Source organism: Ictalurus punctatus, chromosome 8, assembly GCF_001660625.3.
Source record: "Ictalurus punctatus breed USDA103 chromosome 8, Coco_2.0, whole genome shotgun sequence".
Lineage (NCBI taxonomy): Eukaryota > Metazoa > Chordata > Actinopteri > Siluriformes > Ictaluridae > Ictalurus > Ictalurus punctatus.
In genome coordinates, this window is record NC_030423.2 from 7264841 (window position 1) to 7281815 (window position 16975).

At 39.1% G+C, this 16975-nt stretch overlaps 1 protein-coding gene across 3 annotated transcripts in view; it reads right to left on the reverse strand.

Annotated features, from left to right (window-relative positions):
• Positions 1 to 16975, reverse strand: part of lonrf1 (LON peptidase N-terminal domain and ring finger 1) — a 36865-nt gene that overhangs the window by 14510 nt on the left and 5380 nt on the right. For 2 of the 3 annotated variants that reach the window (XM_017474747.3, XM_017474745.3), the window contains exons 2-7: positions 7798 to 7916; positions 6377 to 6499; positions 1738 to 1908; positions 1014 to 1146; positions 662 to 719; positions 288 to 402 (exon numbers count right to left, since the gene is read on the reverse strand). In XM_017474747.3, coding sequence (XP_017330236.1) covers positions 288 to 402; positions 662 to 719; positions 1014 to 1146; positions 1738 to 1908; positions 6377 to 6499; positions 7798 to 7916 — 719 coding nt within the window. The remainder of the gene's footprint in view (positions 1 to 287; positions 403 to 661; positions 720 to 1013; positions 1147 to 1737; positions 1909 to 6376; positions 6500 to 7797; positions 7917 to 16975) is intronic. The other variant, XM_017474746.3, reaches the window with a different exon arrangement.

The following is a 16975-nucleotide window of genomic DNA, read 5'->3' on the forward strand; positions in this document are numbered from 1 at the left end:
GGTGCCATACATATATATATCACGCGATGCGCTTAAATGACACGTCACCTGATCACAGCAGGCCTATAAATAGACATGATTTTACACAAGCTTCAGATCCCAGTCGCACGCAAGGGCATTCCCATAGTGTTATGCTAAACGTAACGTGGAGTTCCCTTTGAAAGGTAACTAAAATGAGACAGACGTAGAGTATTATTAACTTTACAAACATGATTTTTATACAAAGTGACTAAATGTAAAAAACTGATCAGTGAGTGTTTGAGGTTTTAAGGTTGCTTGAGACTCACTTCCTGTAGCGCTTGTTTACAGAGTGGACAGCGGAGGTTATGGTCAAGACTTCTCTCAATACAGTTCTTGCAGAATGTGTGGCCACATGGTGTTGTAACTGGATCATAAAACAGCCTGAGGACCAAGAACCAAGAAACAGAAACACACAAAAAAAATAAGCATGTTGTCTGCATCATACTGAATACGTTTAAAATACATAACAGAATTATGCAATGTCAGTAAAACATGTATACTGAGATATACAGTACTATGTGATAATAATACTATGGTAATTATGATTTCAGGGAATAATATATTAAATAATCAATGCGAAGACAGTACACCACTAGTGGCAATAATTCCAGAGGTTATTTTGGCATATAACTGCACTCACCTGATGCAGAGGGGGCACTCAAAGTCAGATACAGTCAGGGGGGATGTCTGCCAGTCCACTACCAGATGCAAGAACACCAGAAAAAGATAACCTTGATTTCATCATAATACTCAACACGTAGACAATGAAACCGTGGGCAGTTCTAACAAATATGATAAGATCAGTTTAGTTAAAAAGTTGTGAAATTTCGTCATCCTTGTGTGTTCATATGCTCAGGTTTCTGTGTGTGCAGAATGGAAATACATTTCTTATCTTTATGCACACATTTCACTTTAAACTTTAAATGAATGTCTTATTGATGCCAACTATTAACTGACAGAGCAGTGGTAAAGTGGCTATACGATCTTCCCACCTCTCATCTGTATATCCTCCTTCTTTACCATCACCTCCTCACTCTCTTGGGCTGTGGAAAGGAAAGACACAGGCTGGCACAGGCTAAAGCAGCACTCAGTACTGGAGTTGTGCTTGACTTGAGATGTAGTCTGCTGGAGATGGGAAGAAAGACTGGTATGTATGAAGCCACTCAAAATAAAAGTTTGTTATTAACTGGCAAATTTGGTCTCAACCAATACTGATATAAACCTTATGTATGGGTGTTAATACAGTAGTTGTTTTACAATGTGGAAATCATTTTAATTTGTCTGTGGCTTCTTGTCATTTTTAAATGCTCTTTTCACACACTCAGCTGTGGTCATCCACACAGACAAGCATTAATTGCCTCTACCATTTCAAGGCAAACTGTTTTCTTTTGCACTCTTTTGTGTTCTGAAATACTTTCTAACACATATTTACTCCAAGCTTTCATTCTTAAGTAGACTTCAGAGACTATTTTGAGAATAATTCTAAGAACCTTAATACATATCAGCCCTGGTTAATCAACATATTAAATAAGTGCTTACATCAAACAAGCTTGTTTTCATTCATATCCAACTTTAGGTCCTTTTAAATTGTCATGGTCTTTTCTAAATACCATATTGTCATCGCAATCGCATAATGAAGAGTAGAGTGGAACTGGCACGAAGTACAGTACATTAATATCCAAATGGTACAACAGCAGACAGGCTTTTTATTTTTACCTGCTCGCAGTAAAACTTCTTGTCCAGTTGGTTCCAGGGTAACTTCAGGCCCTCAGTTCTTGAATAATCAAAAGTATTAGTTTGTGAACTGCAGTTTCTAAGATAGTCATTCACAATTTGCAGGATCTGGGGCACCTCTTCTGGTGTGGGCATACCCTCCATCTCCAAGATCTAAACATCAACAAGAGAAAGCCAACATAAATCAAGTAATGACAAATGTTTGACAGATTCCTGTTTTGCTACAAGCTGAATAGCAAAATGCATTAGAAGTGTGGGCAATTATAATAATAGACAGTTAACCTTAATGTATTGGGATAGATAATAATTCTCACATCCTTTAGAAACAGTCTGCATATTTCTTAAAGAAGTAGCAGAGTAGAATTGCTAATAAAAGAAAAAAAAAAAGTAAAAAAGCTTAGAAAATACCATTAATATAAATCATATTTACATGACATTGCTATGGGCAATCCTGCATCTTTGTAGCAATGCAAGTATTTCTGTAAACAAATCTTTAAATGCTTGTATCGCTGCTGTCATGTAACATAACAATTCATGTTATCTTTTTTTGTCTATGTGAAATTGTAGGCAAACACCATTGGTACATTCTAATGGAAGTGAATACATGCTTTTGACATGTGGAGGTGTGCACAGGATAATGGGTCATGAGGGTGATGATAACACTTAATTAGGGAAATTAAGAGTGTTCCAGCAGCATGTATAAAAGATAAGGCACAAATACACATAAGAAATAAAGTAAGAATAAACCACAGATAAGATAAAGTAAAATAAATATTGAAAAATTAAATAAAATGTATAGTTAAAATATAAAATTTTATGCATAGCAGAGCTATAAATAGTAAACCTATATACATCTATATCTATGCTAAGGTGCAAGAAGTACAGCATATAGTGTTGCAGTTCTATACAGTGTAATAGTTATGTATACAGTATTATCCATAGAAGAAATAATTATTCATAGATAAGGTATTATCCAACGATGAGGTAGTGAAGGTTGACATATTGTGTCCAGTGAAGATAATGCATAGATGTACAATGAAGCATGGATAAAAAGATGGATTAGAGTGCTGAGTTGTACAATTTGATGGCTGCTGGGAGAAATGACCTGTGAAAGCGTTCCTTCCTGCAGCGGGACAGGAGCAATCTGTTGCTCAGTGTACACTTCTGTCCCTATAGTGTTTTATGGAGTGGGTGGAAGGGATTCTTCATAATCACTTACACCTTTTCCAAAATCCTCCTCTCTGCCACCATCACCACTGTGTCCAGTTTAGCCCCCAGGACTGAGCCATCATTTCTAATGATCTTGTTCATTCTGTTAGTGTCCTTCAATGAAATGCTTTGCTGAAATTTTCCACTTTTGCAGTGGGAAATATGGAATGGATTTTGAGCATATATCATACAGTGTATATAAAAATTCTACACACCCCTGTTAAAATGGCAGGTTTTTGTGATGTAAAAAAATTAAACCAAGATAAATCACATCAGAATATTTCCCACTATCAATGTGAAATTACAACGTTTTTTAAATTAAGTCAAATACAATCAGAAACATTTTAGGGAAAAATAGGACAAATAACAAATTTACAATAACCTGGTTGCATAAGTGTGCACACAGTTTTATATGTGCATAGTGTGTTACTGGGTAAAACTTTTTAACCAACTTCATGCAGTTGGAAACTCATTTAATTGAACAGGGTTTGCAGTAATCAGGCCTCGTTGTGTCTAATCCAGCTGAACCCTGTTATGAATGCAGTTTCATTGATTTGGGGAATTAGTAACTATGGGGGCAAATACATTTTCACACAAGCCCAATTAGTACTGGACTTGAATGTTTTTGCTCAATAAATAACTATCATTTAAAAATTGTATTTTTAAATTTTATTTTAATTTGTATTTTTTATTACTCTGGTTGCCTTCGTTTTACCTTAGATTTTGTTTTAATTACTGAAACAATTTAGTATGAGAGATACTTTTTCACAGCACTGCATGTTTGGTACAAAAAAAAAACATACACATGGCGAAGCATAGTGGTGGCAGCATCATGGGCTGCCACCACCATGGGGTGGTGGGCTTTTCATCAGCCAGAACTGGGGCTTTCATCAAGGTGGAGGGAATCAGGCTGTGCACAGGAGATGCCCTCACAATTTGACAGATCTAAAATGTTGTTGTAGGAAAGTGTGGGGAAAATATTGCCAAGATGTGCCATGCTAATAGACACTTACCCAAAAAGATTGAGTGGTGTAATAAAATCAAATGTTTCTTCAACAAAGTATTAGTTTAGGGGTGTGCACATTTTTGCAATCAGGTTATTGTAAGTTTTTTTTTTTTTTCCTGGTTTTCCCTAAAATGTTTCTGATTGTTTTTCACTTAATTTTTATATGTTGTAATTTCACATTAAGGGTTTTTTAACAGGGGTGTGTAGACTTTTTATATCCACTGTATATTGTTTTTATACAAAGGATGTGAAGGAAGACACTGAAAATGATTTTTTTTAAAAACTGTCTCATTTAATATTCCTTTTAAATATCAATATTTCCTTCATGTGTTGACAATTACTAACAAGAGACTACAAAATGACACTAATTCCATTTAGCACTGGCCACTAACCAAATTTTCCATGGGTTTTGCCTTATTGACAAAAATCACCATTCTTCTTTTTAATCCCCATTTAAACGCTGTATCTGATAACATAAAAAAACCTAAGATATCAGATTGTATTGTTACCATATACTGTACATTTTCATAACATTTAACTTTTTTCACAAATTATGATCAGTAAAGAGCTTAATGGTAAATGGTCTACACTTACAGTATCTCACAAAAGTGTATACACCCCTCACATTTTTGTAAATATTTGATTATATCTTTTCATGTGACAACACTGAAGAAATGACACTTTGCTACAATGTAAAGTAGTGAGTGTACAGCTTGTGTAACAGTGTAAATTTGCTGTCCCTTCAAAATAACTCAACACACAGCCATTAATGTCTAAACCGCTGGCAACAAAAGTGAGTACACCACTAAGTGAAAATGTCCAAATTGGGCCCAATTAGCCATTTTCCCTCCCCATGTCATGTGACTTGTTAGTGTTACAAGGTCTCAGGTGTGAATGGGGAGCAGGTGTTTAAAATTTGGTGGCATCGCTCTCACACTCCCTCATACTGGTCACTGGAAGTTCAACATGGCACCTCATGGCAAAGAACTCTCTGAGGATCTGAAAAAAAGAATTGTTGCTCTACATAGAGATGGCCTAGGCTAGAAGAAGATTGCCAAGACCCTGACACTGAGCTGCAGCACGGTGGCCAAGACCATACAGCGGTTTAACAGGACAGGTTCCACTCAGAACAGGCCTCGCCATGGTCGACCAAAGAAGTTGAGTGCACGTGCTCAGCATCATATCCAGAGGTTGTCTTTGGGAAATAGACGTATGAGTGCTGCCAGCATTGCTGCAGAGGTTGAAGGGGTGGGGGGTCAGCCTGTCAGTGCTCAGATCATACGCCGCACACTGCATCAAATTGGTCTTCATGGCTGTCATCCCAGAAGGAAGCCTCTTCTAAAGATAATGCACCAGAAAGTCTGCAAACAGTTTGCTGAAGACAAGCAGACTAAGGTCATGGATTACTGGAACCATGTCCTGTGGTCTGATGAGACCAAGATAAACTTATTTGGTTCAGATGGTGTCAAGTGTGTGTGGTCGCAACCAGGTGAGGAGTACAAAGACAAGTGTGTCTTGCCTACAGTCAAGCATGGTGGTGGGAGTGTCATGGTCTGGGGCTGCATGAGTGCTGCCGGCACTGGGGAGCTACAGTTCATTGAGGGAACCATGAATGCCAACATGTACTCTGACATACTGAAGCAGAGCATGATAAGTATGCAGTATTCCAGCATGATAACGACCCCAAACACACCTCCAAGATGACCACTGCCTTGCTAAAGAAGCTGAAGGTGAAGGTGATGGACTGGCCAAGCATGTCTCCAGACCTAAACTCTAATGGGCATCTGTGGGGCATCCTCAAACGGAAGGTGGAGGAGCATAAGGTCCCTAACATCCACCAGCTCCGTGATGTCATCATGGAGGAATGGAAGAGGACTCCAGTGGCAACCTGTGAAGCTCTGGTGAACTCCATGCCCAAGAGGGTTAAGGCAATGCTGGAAAATAAGGGTGGCCACACAAAATATTGACACTTTGGGCCCAACTTGGACATTTTCACTTAAGGGTATACTCACTTTTGTTGCCAGCGGTTTAGACATTAATGGCTGTGTGTTTGGTTATTTTGAGGGGACAGCAAATTTACACTGTTACACAAGCTGTTCACTCACTACTTTACATTGTAGCAAATTGTCATTTCTTCAGTGTTGTCACATGAAAAGATATAATCAAATATTTACAAAAATGTGAGGGGTGTACTCACTTTTGTGAGATACTGTATATAGTGCTTTTTTAACCTTAGTGGTTCCAAACCGCTTTACACGGTGTCTCATTTGCCCATTCACACATACACTCACACATCAATGATAGCAGAGCTGCCATGCAAGGTGCTAACTTGCCATCGGGAGCAACTCGGGGTTCTGTTCAAGTTGCTACGGTCTGTGCTGGCATAAGACAGTTTACATCCCATACCTTCCTAATCTTGTTCTTAGCAGCAGCAAATTCAGGTTGTTGTTTTAGACAGTCATGGAACTGCATGAGAGCTTCAGTCAGTCTCCCCATCTCCAGCAGCACATTCCCTTTTTGGAAGAAAGCCTAACCATGAAGGAAAATGGTCACAAGAGGTTCAGACAAGCAAGCCTTTACAGAAAATGTAATGAATATAACACATTCACATACTACATCATTGCATAGCGTCACTAAAACACACTTGTCCACAAGTTTGCTAAAGACCAATAAATCCAAAGTCTGTGATGATGAACTTACTGAATGACATTTCTGATCACTACTTTAAAATCTTTATCAAAAATTATGTGTTAAAAACTGTTCATTGACCATTGTACTGCTGCACTGGTATGTGCAGCTGTTCAAAACAAGCTACTCTCTATTGAAAATAAGACAAGCTACTGGCAGTACAACAGTCAAATTACCCTTCCTGCATATTTGAGCATCAGATGTGACAATAACATTTGTGTACAAAAACATACATTATGTACGAAAACAGTCATAATTAATTTTTACATGACCATTTTCCAACTTCTCCTTATCCCTATTAAACAGGCTGTATTCACAAGTGAAATGGGGCACACTACACCACTGCCTATTACATGGATAGAACTGTCTAAGAAACTATGGGATATAAATAATGGTTTGGTCAAGTCTAGACAAAAAAATAAACCTCAGATGGTCATTTTGAATGTTTGAGTCCTTATATAGATACTCGTATATTTCCTGACAGCCGGGAACAGCACAGTGTTCAGTCCAATAACAATCCAATAACTGCTACAGTGTGAGTGGGCGAGGCTAGCCGAATGTGAAGAGAATGGTCGGGTAAATTTTAACATGTTTGTTTCTGTGATGTTGAAGAAACAAGACTTGGATTGTTTTTATTTTTTGTATGTTTTAATGCCACTAGATGGCAGAGGCATTATGTTCTCGTTAGCGGATATCTCAAGAAAGAGTGGTTGAATGTTTGTAGGGTTCATATGGAATTATCCCTGTATCCAGCAGTGAGTGGAACATTTCAAACTTAATATGTATACAAACTACATTAAGCTCTTTTATTTCAGATAACTAAGGAAAATCCATGTTTCCTGAATCTTAAAAGGACAGGGATGGTTTAAGATGTGAAATAAAAATCTCAGGAAAACTTATTCTAGAGCAGCATTCCTATTTTATGATGCATTGCCAATATACAGTACATTAATATTTATTTTCAAACTTAACAGTTAAGTGAATAAAACTGTATGAAACAATTACAGCCTTTCATGAGGATATAGTGATGGCAGATTATACTTTCAACTAATGCAGCAGGTACTAAAATGCTGATATATGCTTCCTCTAAATCAACAAGCCAAAAAATATTTCCACTGAGAACACAATCAAGTTTTTACCTCAGCCCAGTTGGGCCTGGCAGAGCACAAATCTTCCAGGTCACGGAGAGCTTCGGAAAAGCGCCGGAGCCCTATGTTGGCCTCTGCCCTCCATGCTTTCATTCTCAAATCATCAAAAACTGAAGAAAAAGTTGAACATAAAAAGAGACAAACAACAACAACATATAAATTCTGTTTAGATTTATATTTTGTTTTCTTCTTTGTTTTTGAGTGTTACGTTATTCAAAATGATGGCAGGTGCCTACAGGCATGTTCTCAATAGCATATGCTCACAGAAGTGTTCCTCCCACACTTGCAGAAGAGAATTATTGCTGTCCAAGTGCAGCACACACCTTTTATTTGGAGTTGGACTGTGGAAACAATCTATGTAATAGAGTTAAGTGTAACTGTCCCAGGGTTTAGGTTCAGAAACATAGAGATGGATACCTTAAGATATGTTACAGAGTAGGACAAGAGTGCTTAACAAATGTTGTTAAACATGCAAAACAAGATTACAAAAGCAGCGAAATATACCGTGAGTACAGGACATGGACATGCAGAGCCCTGCCTGTCATTGGAAAATAAAACAGTCTTTGTATGAGTGTGGGGTAAAAGACAGACTTCACTGGAAAGCTGCTTATGCATGCATAATTATGTAATCATCATGCACCCACTCATATTTCAAGACATCAAAATCACTCAAAAATTAAACAATTACCATAAGGGCAAAATTAGGTTTTAAGCAGCCCAGCAGATGGGCTGATTAAAGCAAAAATCTAATTAGGTTTTAATAATATAATTGTTATATCACTTATTGTGCACTATTTGAATGCCTGGTGACTTGGATGCCTGGATTGCTCATTTATTTACATTTCAGTAAATTAGTTTAAGTACTCAAGAAGCCAAATAAGAATGTGGGAAACAGAACTACTTAACATACATGCCCAACATTGGGCATTATTAATATCCGTACTTATCTGAGTAATTTCACCAAAACACAAAAAAACAAAAAAGCAGCTACATGCTACCATCATGCCATACTGACATCAGATTATATGTCAGTTTTGTCTGTAAACTGTTAAGCAAAGTGATGGTAAGCTTTTTGCATGCGCTACAAATGTAGGGTATGCAAAAAGCTTACCATCAATTTGCTTAACATTTTGAGTTTGTAAATACAAACCATAATTACAGTGATGAAGAAAGTGACCACAATGAAAACCATACATCTCACCGCCCTCCATAATTCTGTGTATGTGCTCTCAACCTCGGCCAGCTTAAACATGCAGTGTGCAGTTCAGACATCCACTGTGTGAAGCTGCTGATGTCAACATGGCACACTTGGCTAGCAGATTTAGATCCTGGGTCAAATATAACACAAAAAGTTTGCAGCCTAAATAACCTGCTAGCCTTAAACACCTTAAATGACCAGTCTTCCTCTCCATTGCTTGTCTACACCCGTTCCAATGCTCACAAAGGATCTGGTAGACAGGGAGGGTTTTCCTCTGATGCAGGCCCTAAACAGTGCACCCACCACTAAACCACTATCACAGAGTTTATGCCCATGAATGGCAGGGGATTGCAACAAGGTGATGTACAGCTGTAAACATTGCTTAGGCAGCAACTAGTGGGTCAGTGTTCACAATGTCAAGAAATTCTACTTTTGCTTTCAGCTCTTTCTTATGGCTCAGTCACATGCCCCATTACAAAAGCGTGTGTATACTTCTGCAACCAGGTTATTTTAAGTTTTTTCTTCTTTTTTATGAACTGATATACCTGGACGGGTTTGGAATTGAATTTTATTATTTTAGTTTTTTAATTGTTAGTCAGATTGCCCCTGCTTTGATGAGAATGTACGCTCACTTGACAGAGATGGGCACACTCCCCCCGACAGAATATAATGCAATCAGCTTGCTTTTAAAACAAGGCATAGATAAAATTGAGCTGTCCTCATATAGGCCTATTTCATTGTTAATTCAGATTTAAAACTTTCCACAAAATTACTCGTGAAAAGACAGAATACATATATCTCCTCTGTCATCCACCCTGACCAGTTTAATTCCTTATAGAAATTAATTCTTTAATAAATTAACTCATTATTCAGATGGCTCATGAATATATCCTAACACAAAACCTCCAAACAGGATGTTCTCTGTCTTGATGCAGTGAAGGCATCAAGATCAGTGAAGGCATTTGATCAGGTGGAGTGGCATTATATATAACAGATTCATGAGATGTTTGGATTTGGCTGTAAATTTATTGCATGAGTGCAGATGTTATACACACATGCTACATCTGCCTACATTTTAAATGGTAAATCTGCACTTATATTACACCTTAGCGGTTCCAAAACGCTTTGCACTGTGTCTCATTCACACACCAATGGTAGCAGAGCTGCCATGCAAGGCACTAACTTGCCAGCGGGAGCAACTTGAGGTTCAGTGTCTTGCTCAAGGACACTTCAGCATGTGGAGTCATGTGGGCCAAGAAACGAACTGCCAACCTTACAATTAGTGGACAACCCGCTCTACCACCTGAGCCATAGCCACCATGCATTTAACTAACCAAGGACATTCAGATTCCTTCTATTTGTATAGGGGAACTTGCCAGGGGTGTCCCCTCTCTCCTCTCCTCTTTGTCATAGCAATTGAGATATTAGTATTAGATATTAGTATTAGAGAACACATGCTAATTAAATCCACAATTCTGGGCACTGTTGAGCACAAAATTTCATTATATAGAGAAGACATAGTTTTTTTTTCTGTCTGATCCAGAGCAGACAGACAGATCAGGATCATGCATTTTTCCTGTTTGTATATGAAAACCAGCTAGCTACAGCCTGTAAAGTACCAGAGGTAGGGGGAAAAGGGCGTATCTGGTTTTATAATATAAAATGTAATGTTCTTGTTGAAAATCCCTATGACACTGTTGAAGCCCTGCCCACTGTTGACAGCTGTAGCTTGTTGTGACTGCAATTAGAGGCCTTGGAGAAGGGCTGCTTTAGTAGAGCAGTTTAGTCGCTGTTCTTGGTTTGTTGCTCAGGAATTTTCATATGGTGTTGTGGCTGTGTACAAATGCAAGTTATCTTAATTTGGATTGTTTGATATATGATTTGAATTATTTGTTATGCAATTTGCTGTTGATTTTTTTTAATCTTTGTTTGTCCATATTCCTTATGTATATGTTTAGAAACCAGTCTGATGCACCGATGTACTGGAATTGGTGAAAAAAAAGTCACACTTCCTAGTTCAAAACCCCATTCCAAACCAGTCATTCAGGTTCCTCAGCCCCAGTCCAGAACAGTATTGGAGCTATTGCACAGAGTCATTCTGAATCTTGTGACCCTGTTTAACTGGAGATGAAACAGCTGAAGGAGTTTGTTATGGAATTGGGCCCAAGTGTGAAGCAGATGAATAATAAAGTTAATCAAATGGGTTCTTTAGGAAGTTCTTGGTCATCTGAAGCAAGTAGCCAACATTTATCTGTACCTTCTTCAGCGAATATGGACTTGTTAGCCCCTTCTACTGTGACCGAGTCAGCTGCAGCATTAGTCTAAGTGCTGCAGAATTGTCTGCAGGAGCAGCATAATGAGCAAGCTATTCCTGAGTTAAAGTCAATGCCATGTGTGAGTAGGCAGTCTTCTTTGCCTCCACCTCCTCCTTCTATGGTACCAACTCCTCAACTCCAGCCAACTAATGATTTTAGTGTTTCATAAGTGAATCAAGCCCTCATTGATGTGAACCCTGTTAATCATTCAGTGTTAAGGCAACTACCTACAGTTCAAAGTGCTCATGCTGCCCATTTGTCTACTTTGGAGGGAAGCTTACAGCAGTCGATCAGTCAGTTTATGCCTCCTATATTACCTCCTCTAAATCCTTGGGTTGATATGCATCAGCAGTTAGTAGGACAATCCCATGCGGCTATCATGGAATGCAACAATCAATACATCCTTGGGCTTTGAATCCACTATTGTTTGGTCCAATATATCCTGGATTCTGGCCACCAGTATCAAGCCATCTGTATCCAAGCTATTTGAAAATTCCAATGAATGCTCAGGTTGATCAACGACCACAAGATTCCCAGGGTGTTCCGGCATCGTCTCAGTGTTCATTACTCAGCACCCTTTGTGTAATCCAGTAGCTGAAAACAGCATAACAGTTACCTGTTCCATCTAGAACAGGGGTGGGCAATCTTATCCGGAAAGGGCTGGTATGAGTGCAGGTTTTCATTCCAACCAAGCAGGAGGTGCACCTGATTCCACCTGTTTAATCAGTTGATCTTGGCTTTCAATAGATTCAGATGTGGCTTCTGCTTGGTTGGAATGAAAACCTGCACCCACACCGGCCCTTTCCAGATAAGATTGCCCACCCCTGATCTAGAATGTCAGCATTTGGCATGATTGCTCAATCATCTATACCCCTTACAGTTCAAACTGAAAATTTGACTAATCGTGTTCAGCAGCGAAGTCAAGTTAGAATATCAGGAAATGTTTTGACTGGTCTAATGGTAGCCCAATCTACTGTTCAAGATGTTCAGTCTTCAATTCAATCTGTTATGCCCGGCCTTCCCGAATTGAAGGCCCTTCCTTTCCAGATTTTTGTAAAGAAGATCCTAAACAATTCATCTTGTTAAAGATTGCTCTGGAGAATTTATTACCACAAGATGAAACTGATCAGTATAAGTTCCATATTCTCCTAGATTATTTAAAATTGGATTCAGCAAGCAATCCAACCCTAACAACTTCCAACCCTAAACAACTGGTGATTCACAAGCCTTCAGCAGCTTAGCAGTTCATATCCGTGCCCTGGTGGGCATACTACAGTCTTGGGGCCAAGGTGAAGGAGCAGAAGAGAGGAGACCAATGAGGCAGTATCAATCACCTACAACTATTATTTATGGATTGAGTAGAGTTCCAGTGAGAAAGGTTAATCATTCTTTTAGTTCTATACAAGATCTCAGTTTTGATGAAGGAAAGGAGTTCCTGAAATTCCCATGTATATTTTGTAAAAGTGATGATCATTATTTTAGTAGATGCCAAGAATTTGGCCTGCTTGATCTGGAGAGTATGAGGAAATGTATCAAAGAGAACCGTTGCTGTTGGAGATGTGGCAGGGGTCATCAGGCTTCTCGATGTGACCTAAAGAAAGGCTGTACTAAATGTAAAGGTAAACATCTGGGAATTATAAATTAGGTGAATCGGAAGAAGCCAGATTCTGGGGTTTTCCTTCTTAGTTGTCCCAGTTGCTCATCTAGAGTTCTACTGAAAGTTGTAAAAGTTCTACTGAGCCATAATGGTAGATGTATGGAGGCCTATGCAATCTTGGATGATGGTTCTGAAAGGATAAGGCCTATGGCAGCACAGCAACTTGAATGGCATAGCTGAATCATTAGTGCTTAGAACTGTTCAAGATACAGAGGTCCTGAGAGGAGCCAGTGTGAACTTTACTATTTCTGCAGCAAGTTCCCAGCAGAAATACAAGGTCAAAGGGGCTTTTACTGCCGATAAATTGGGTCTTCCTGAACAATCCTATCCCATTACTAGCCTTCTGAAACGATTTAGTCATCTAAAGGGTCTCCCATTGGAAACCTTTAATAAAGTCCAGCCTATGCTTTTTATTGGTGCTGATCATCTGTATCTTTTGGTTTCAATAGAGAAGGTTTGTCTTAGCCCTCATGGAGGACCAGCTGCAGTTCATACCAACTGGGATGAGCTCCTCAAGGTCTAGTGCCATCAGCTCAGTCAGCTGAGACAGAAACCCAATGTCTGTTTCTTTCTGGAACTCCTATCTCAACTCAGCTCCAACAGGATATAGAACAGTTATGGCAAATGGATCAGCTTCCATTCAGGAGTGAAAAGGCCATTATACAGTCTAAACTAGATCAATATGCCCTTGACTGTCTTGACCAGTTGACAACAAGAGAGACTGTGAATGGTGTCTCTAGATATGTTCCTCCTCTACTTTGTTCTAGGAATGCACCCCTGTTTGATACTCCTAAGAAAGCAGTTATGTCATCCCTTTGTCGAACAGAACAGCAACTGACTCATAATCCTGAGCAGGCTATTATATATGAAGAGGAAATCCAGCAACTAGTTAAAGCTGGAAGTATGTAAGAAAGTTGAGCCCTACAGAAGTCTTTCAAAGCAGTGAGCCGTGGTTTGTACCTCACCATCTAGTCGAACACAATGGAAATTATCACTTGGTATTCAATTGTTCCTATACCTTTCAAGGAGACTCAGTGAATTCTCATGTTACCTGGCCCTACCTTAGGATCATCTTTATTAGAAGTCTTCCTTCATTTTAGGGAATATCCTGTGGCCATTAGTGGTGATATCAAATCCATGTTGCATCAAGTTCGCCTACTGCCCTCAGATAAACCCCTCTTATGGTTTTCGCGATGAACTGAGAAAAGATGAGCCTGCTGATGTATATGAAGGGCAGGTTTTACCATTCAGAACTACATGTAGTCCTTGCTGTGAAATTTATCCTCTGCAAAAGCATGCAAGAGATCTGCCAGAGGATTGTGAGAACATTAAGGAATCCATCACCAAGGCCTTTTATGTTGATAACTGTCTAAAGAGTGTCTCAGACATTCAGAGAACAAAGGAGCTGGTTGAGGAGTTACGGTCCCATTAGAGAGATGGAGGCTTTGACATTTGACAATGGGTAAGTTATGTTCCAGTGGTGGTGGCAGATCTACCCAGTGATGCAAAATCTGACCACACTGAGCTCTGGTTAAGTCAGGACTGTGCAGATCAAAATGACGGCATGCTGGGACTGATCTGGCATTGTGCTAAAGATACTCTAGGTTACAAACATCATCCTGTTGAGTACAAAACCCTTACTTTGCGGAAAGTTTATAGAGTCCTTGCAAGTAAATATGTCACAATAGGGTTCCTTATACCCTTTACCATCCGAGCTAAAGTCCTGCTGCAAAAATTGTGGATTAAAGGGAGACAATGGGATGATCCAGTATTACCTGAAGGTATTAAGAAAGCATGGGCAACATGGGAGAGTGAAGTTCCTGCCATCACTTCTATTGAACGGTCGAGATCATATGGTCCAGTTGAACTTGAAGATAATTCCATTTGGAGAGAGTTGCATGTATTTTTTGATGCCTCTGAGCGAGCTTATGGGTCAGTAGCCTACCTGAGGATTGTAAACCATGAGAGTGAAGTTCTAGTCTCCTTTGTGATGGCCCTATCAAGAATTGCCCCCCATAAATCAATTTCCATACTTTATCTTGAGTTGTATGCTGCCCTCACCGGGGTTCAGCTGGCAAATTTGTTGCAAAAGGAACTTGACCTGCCCATTCATCACACAATACTTTGGTCCGATTCAGTGACTGTACTCAACTGGATTCGTTCTGATACTTGTTGTTACAAAGTATTTGTCGCATTACTGAAATCTTAGAGTACTCCACTTCTGACCAATGGCATTATGTTGACACGAACAGCAATCCAGCTGATATCACCAGAGGCAAGCACCTTGCTGATCTAGCCAAGCTTAACCATTGTAGTCAGTGGCCAAGATTCCCTGACCGCATTGAGGACTCAGCTGATGCTACACAGTTAAGAAAGCCTTTGTTTTGTGGCCTCACTAATGTTGAAGACAACCTTTTGACTTTGGATGTTCAGCAATATAAATCGTGGAATGAGCTCATCAAAGCTATGGCAGACAACCCTGAAAATCTTTGTGATGTTATGTTAACAGCATATCTGTCATATCACAGCAAAGCTATGGAAGACAACCCTGAAAGTTCTTCGCTTGACAAGGCTCAGATTGAACAACTTTTGTTGCAACAGGCCCAAAAGAAGGATTTTGCAGAGGAGTAAGGTGCACTGAGAGCAGAACAGTGTTCCATCTTGTAGTCGATTAAATAACCTTGCACCTGAGTTTGATAGTAGGAGGACGACTTTAACATAGTCAATATTTAGCCTTTGATACTATTCATCCAATAATTCTTGATTCCAAAAACGTTATCACTCAACTTTGGATTGCTGATTTAGATGCCAAGCTGGGTCATCCTGGAGTAAACAGAGTTTATGTTCATCTTAGGCATTATTATTGGCTTTTAAAAGCCAAAAACAAGCTGTGAAGAAGTATCAAAGAACTAAGTGTGCTAAATGGAATGTGCTAAATGGAAGGATAAACCAACAATGCCTAAGATGGCTGATCTTCCCCTCTCTAAGCTTAATCTATAGGAGCCTCCCTTCTGGTCTACAGGAATGGACTGTTTTGGGCCATTTCTGATCAAGTCTGGTCACAAGACTGAGAAAAGACGGGGACTACATTTCAAATGTCAAACCACTAGGTGTGTTCATTTAGAATTGCTGACTAATCTTGATACTGACAGTTTTTGATGGCACTATGTCGCTTTGTAGCTCAATATTATGAAGTTATCAGTGATCAAAGAAATAATTTCCATGGGGGTGAAACTGAGCTGAAAAGTGCATTTGACCAGCCTTGCAGGAAAAGTCCAGTCTTGCAGGAAAAGTTGTGAAATGATCAAATCAAATTCACCTACAATCCCCCTTTATGCTCCACATTTTGGAGGAACGTGGAAGAGGGGAATCCAAACTATCAAGGCTGCGCTTCGAGGTACCTTAGGAAGTCAAGTTATAATGGAAGAGGTCCTAACAACTGTATTGGTTGAAGTTGAAGAAATATTGAATTCTAAACCTTTAAAATATGTCTCTTTTAGTGCTGATGATTTGGATCCTATTACTTCCAATCTGCTCCTTATGGGGCAGTAAGATACTTCTTTACCTCAAGTCATCTATGCAGATTCTAATATTTTGACGCAGAGGAGATATGCATAGCCAGGTCCTGGCAGATCAATTTTGGAGCAGTTTTATTGAGTATTGACAGCTGTAGCTTGTTGTGACTCAAATTAGTGGCCTTGGAGAAGGGCTGCTTTAGTAGAGCAGTTTACGGACTATTCTTGGTTTTCTGTCAAAACAATGACTCTAATTTCACCTGCAAATGAACTGGTAATCCTAGATGTTAACATACTTTTGCCACTCACAGATATGTAATATTGGTTCATTTTCCTTAATAAATAAATCACCAATTATACTATTTTTGCCCAATTTGTTTAATTAGGTTCTCTTTATCTACTTTTAGGACTTGTGTGAAAATCTGATGATGTTTTAAGTATTATTTATGCAGATATATCACCACTGTATATGTAAATATAAGGA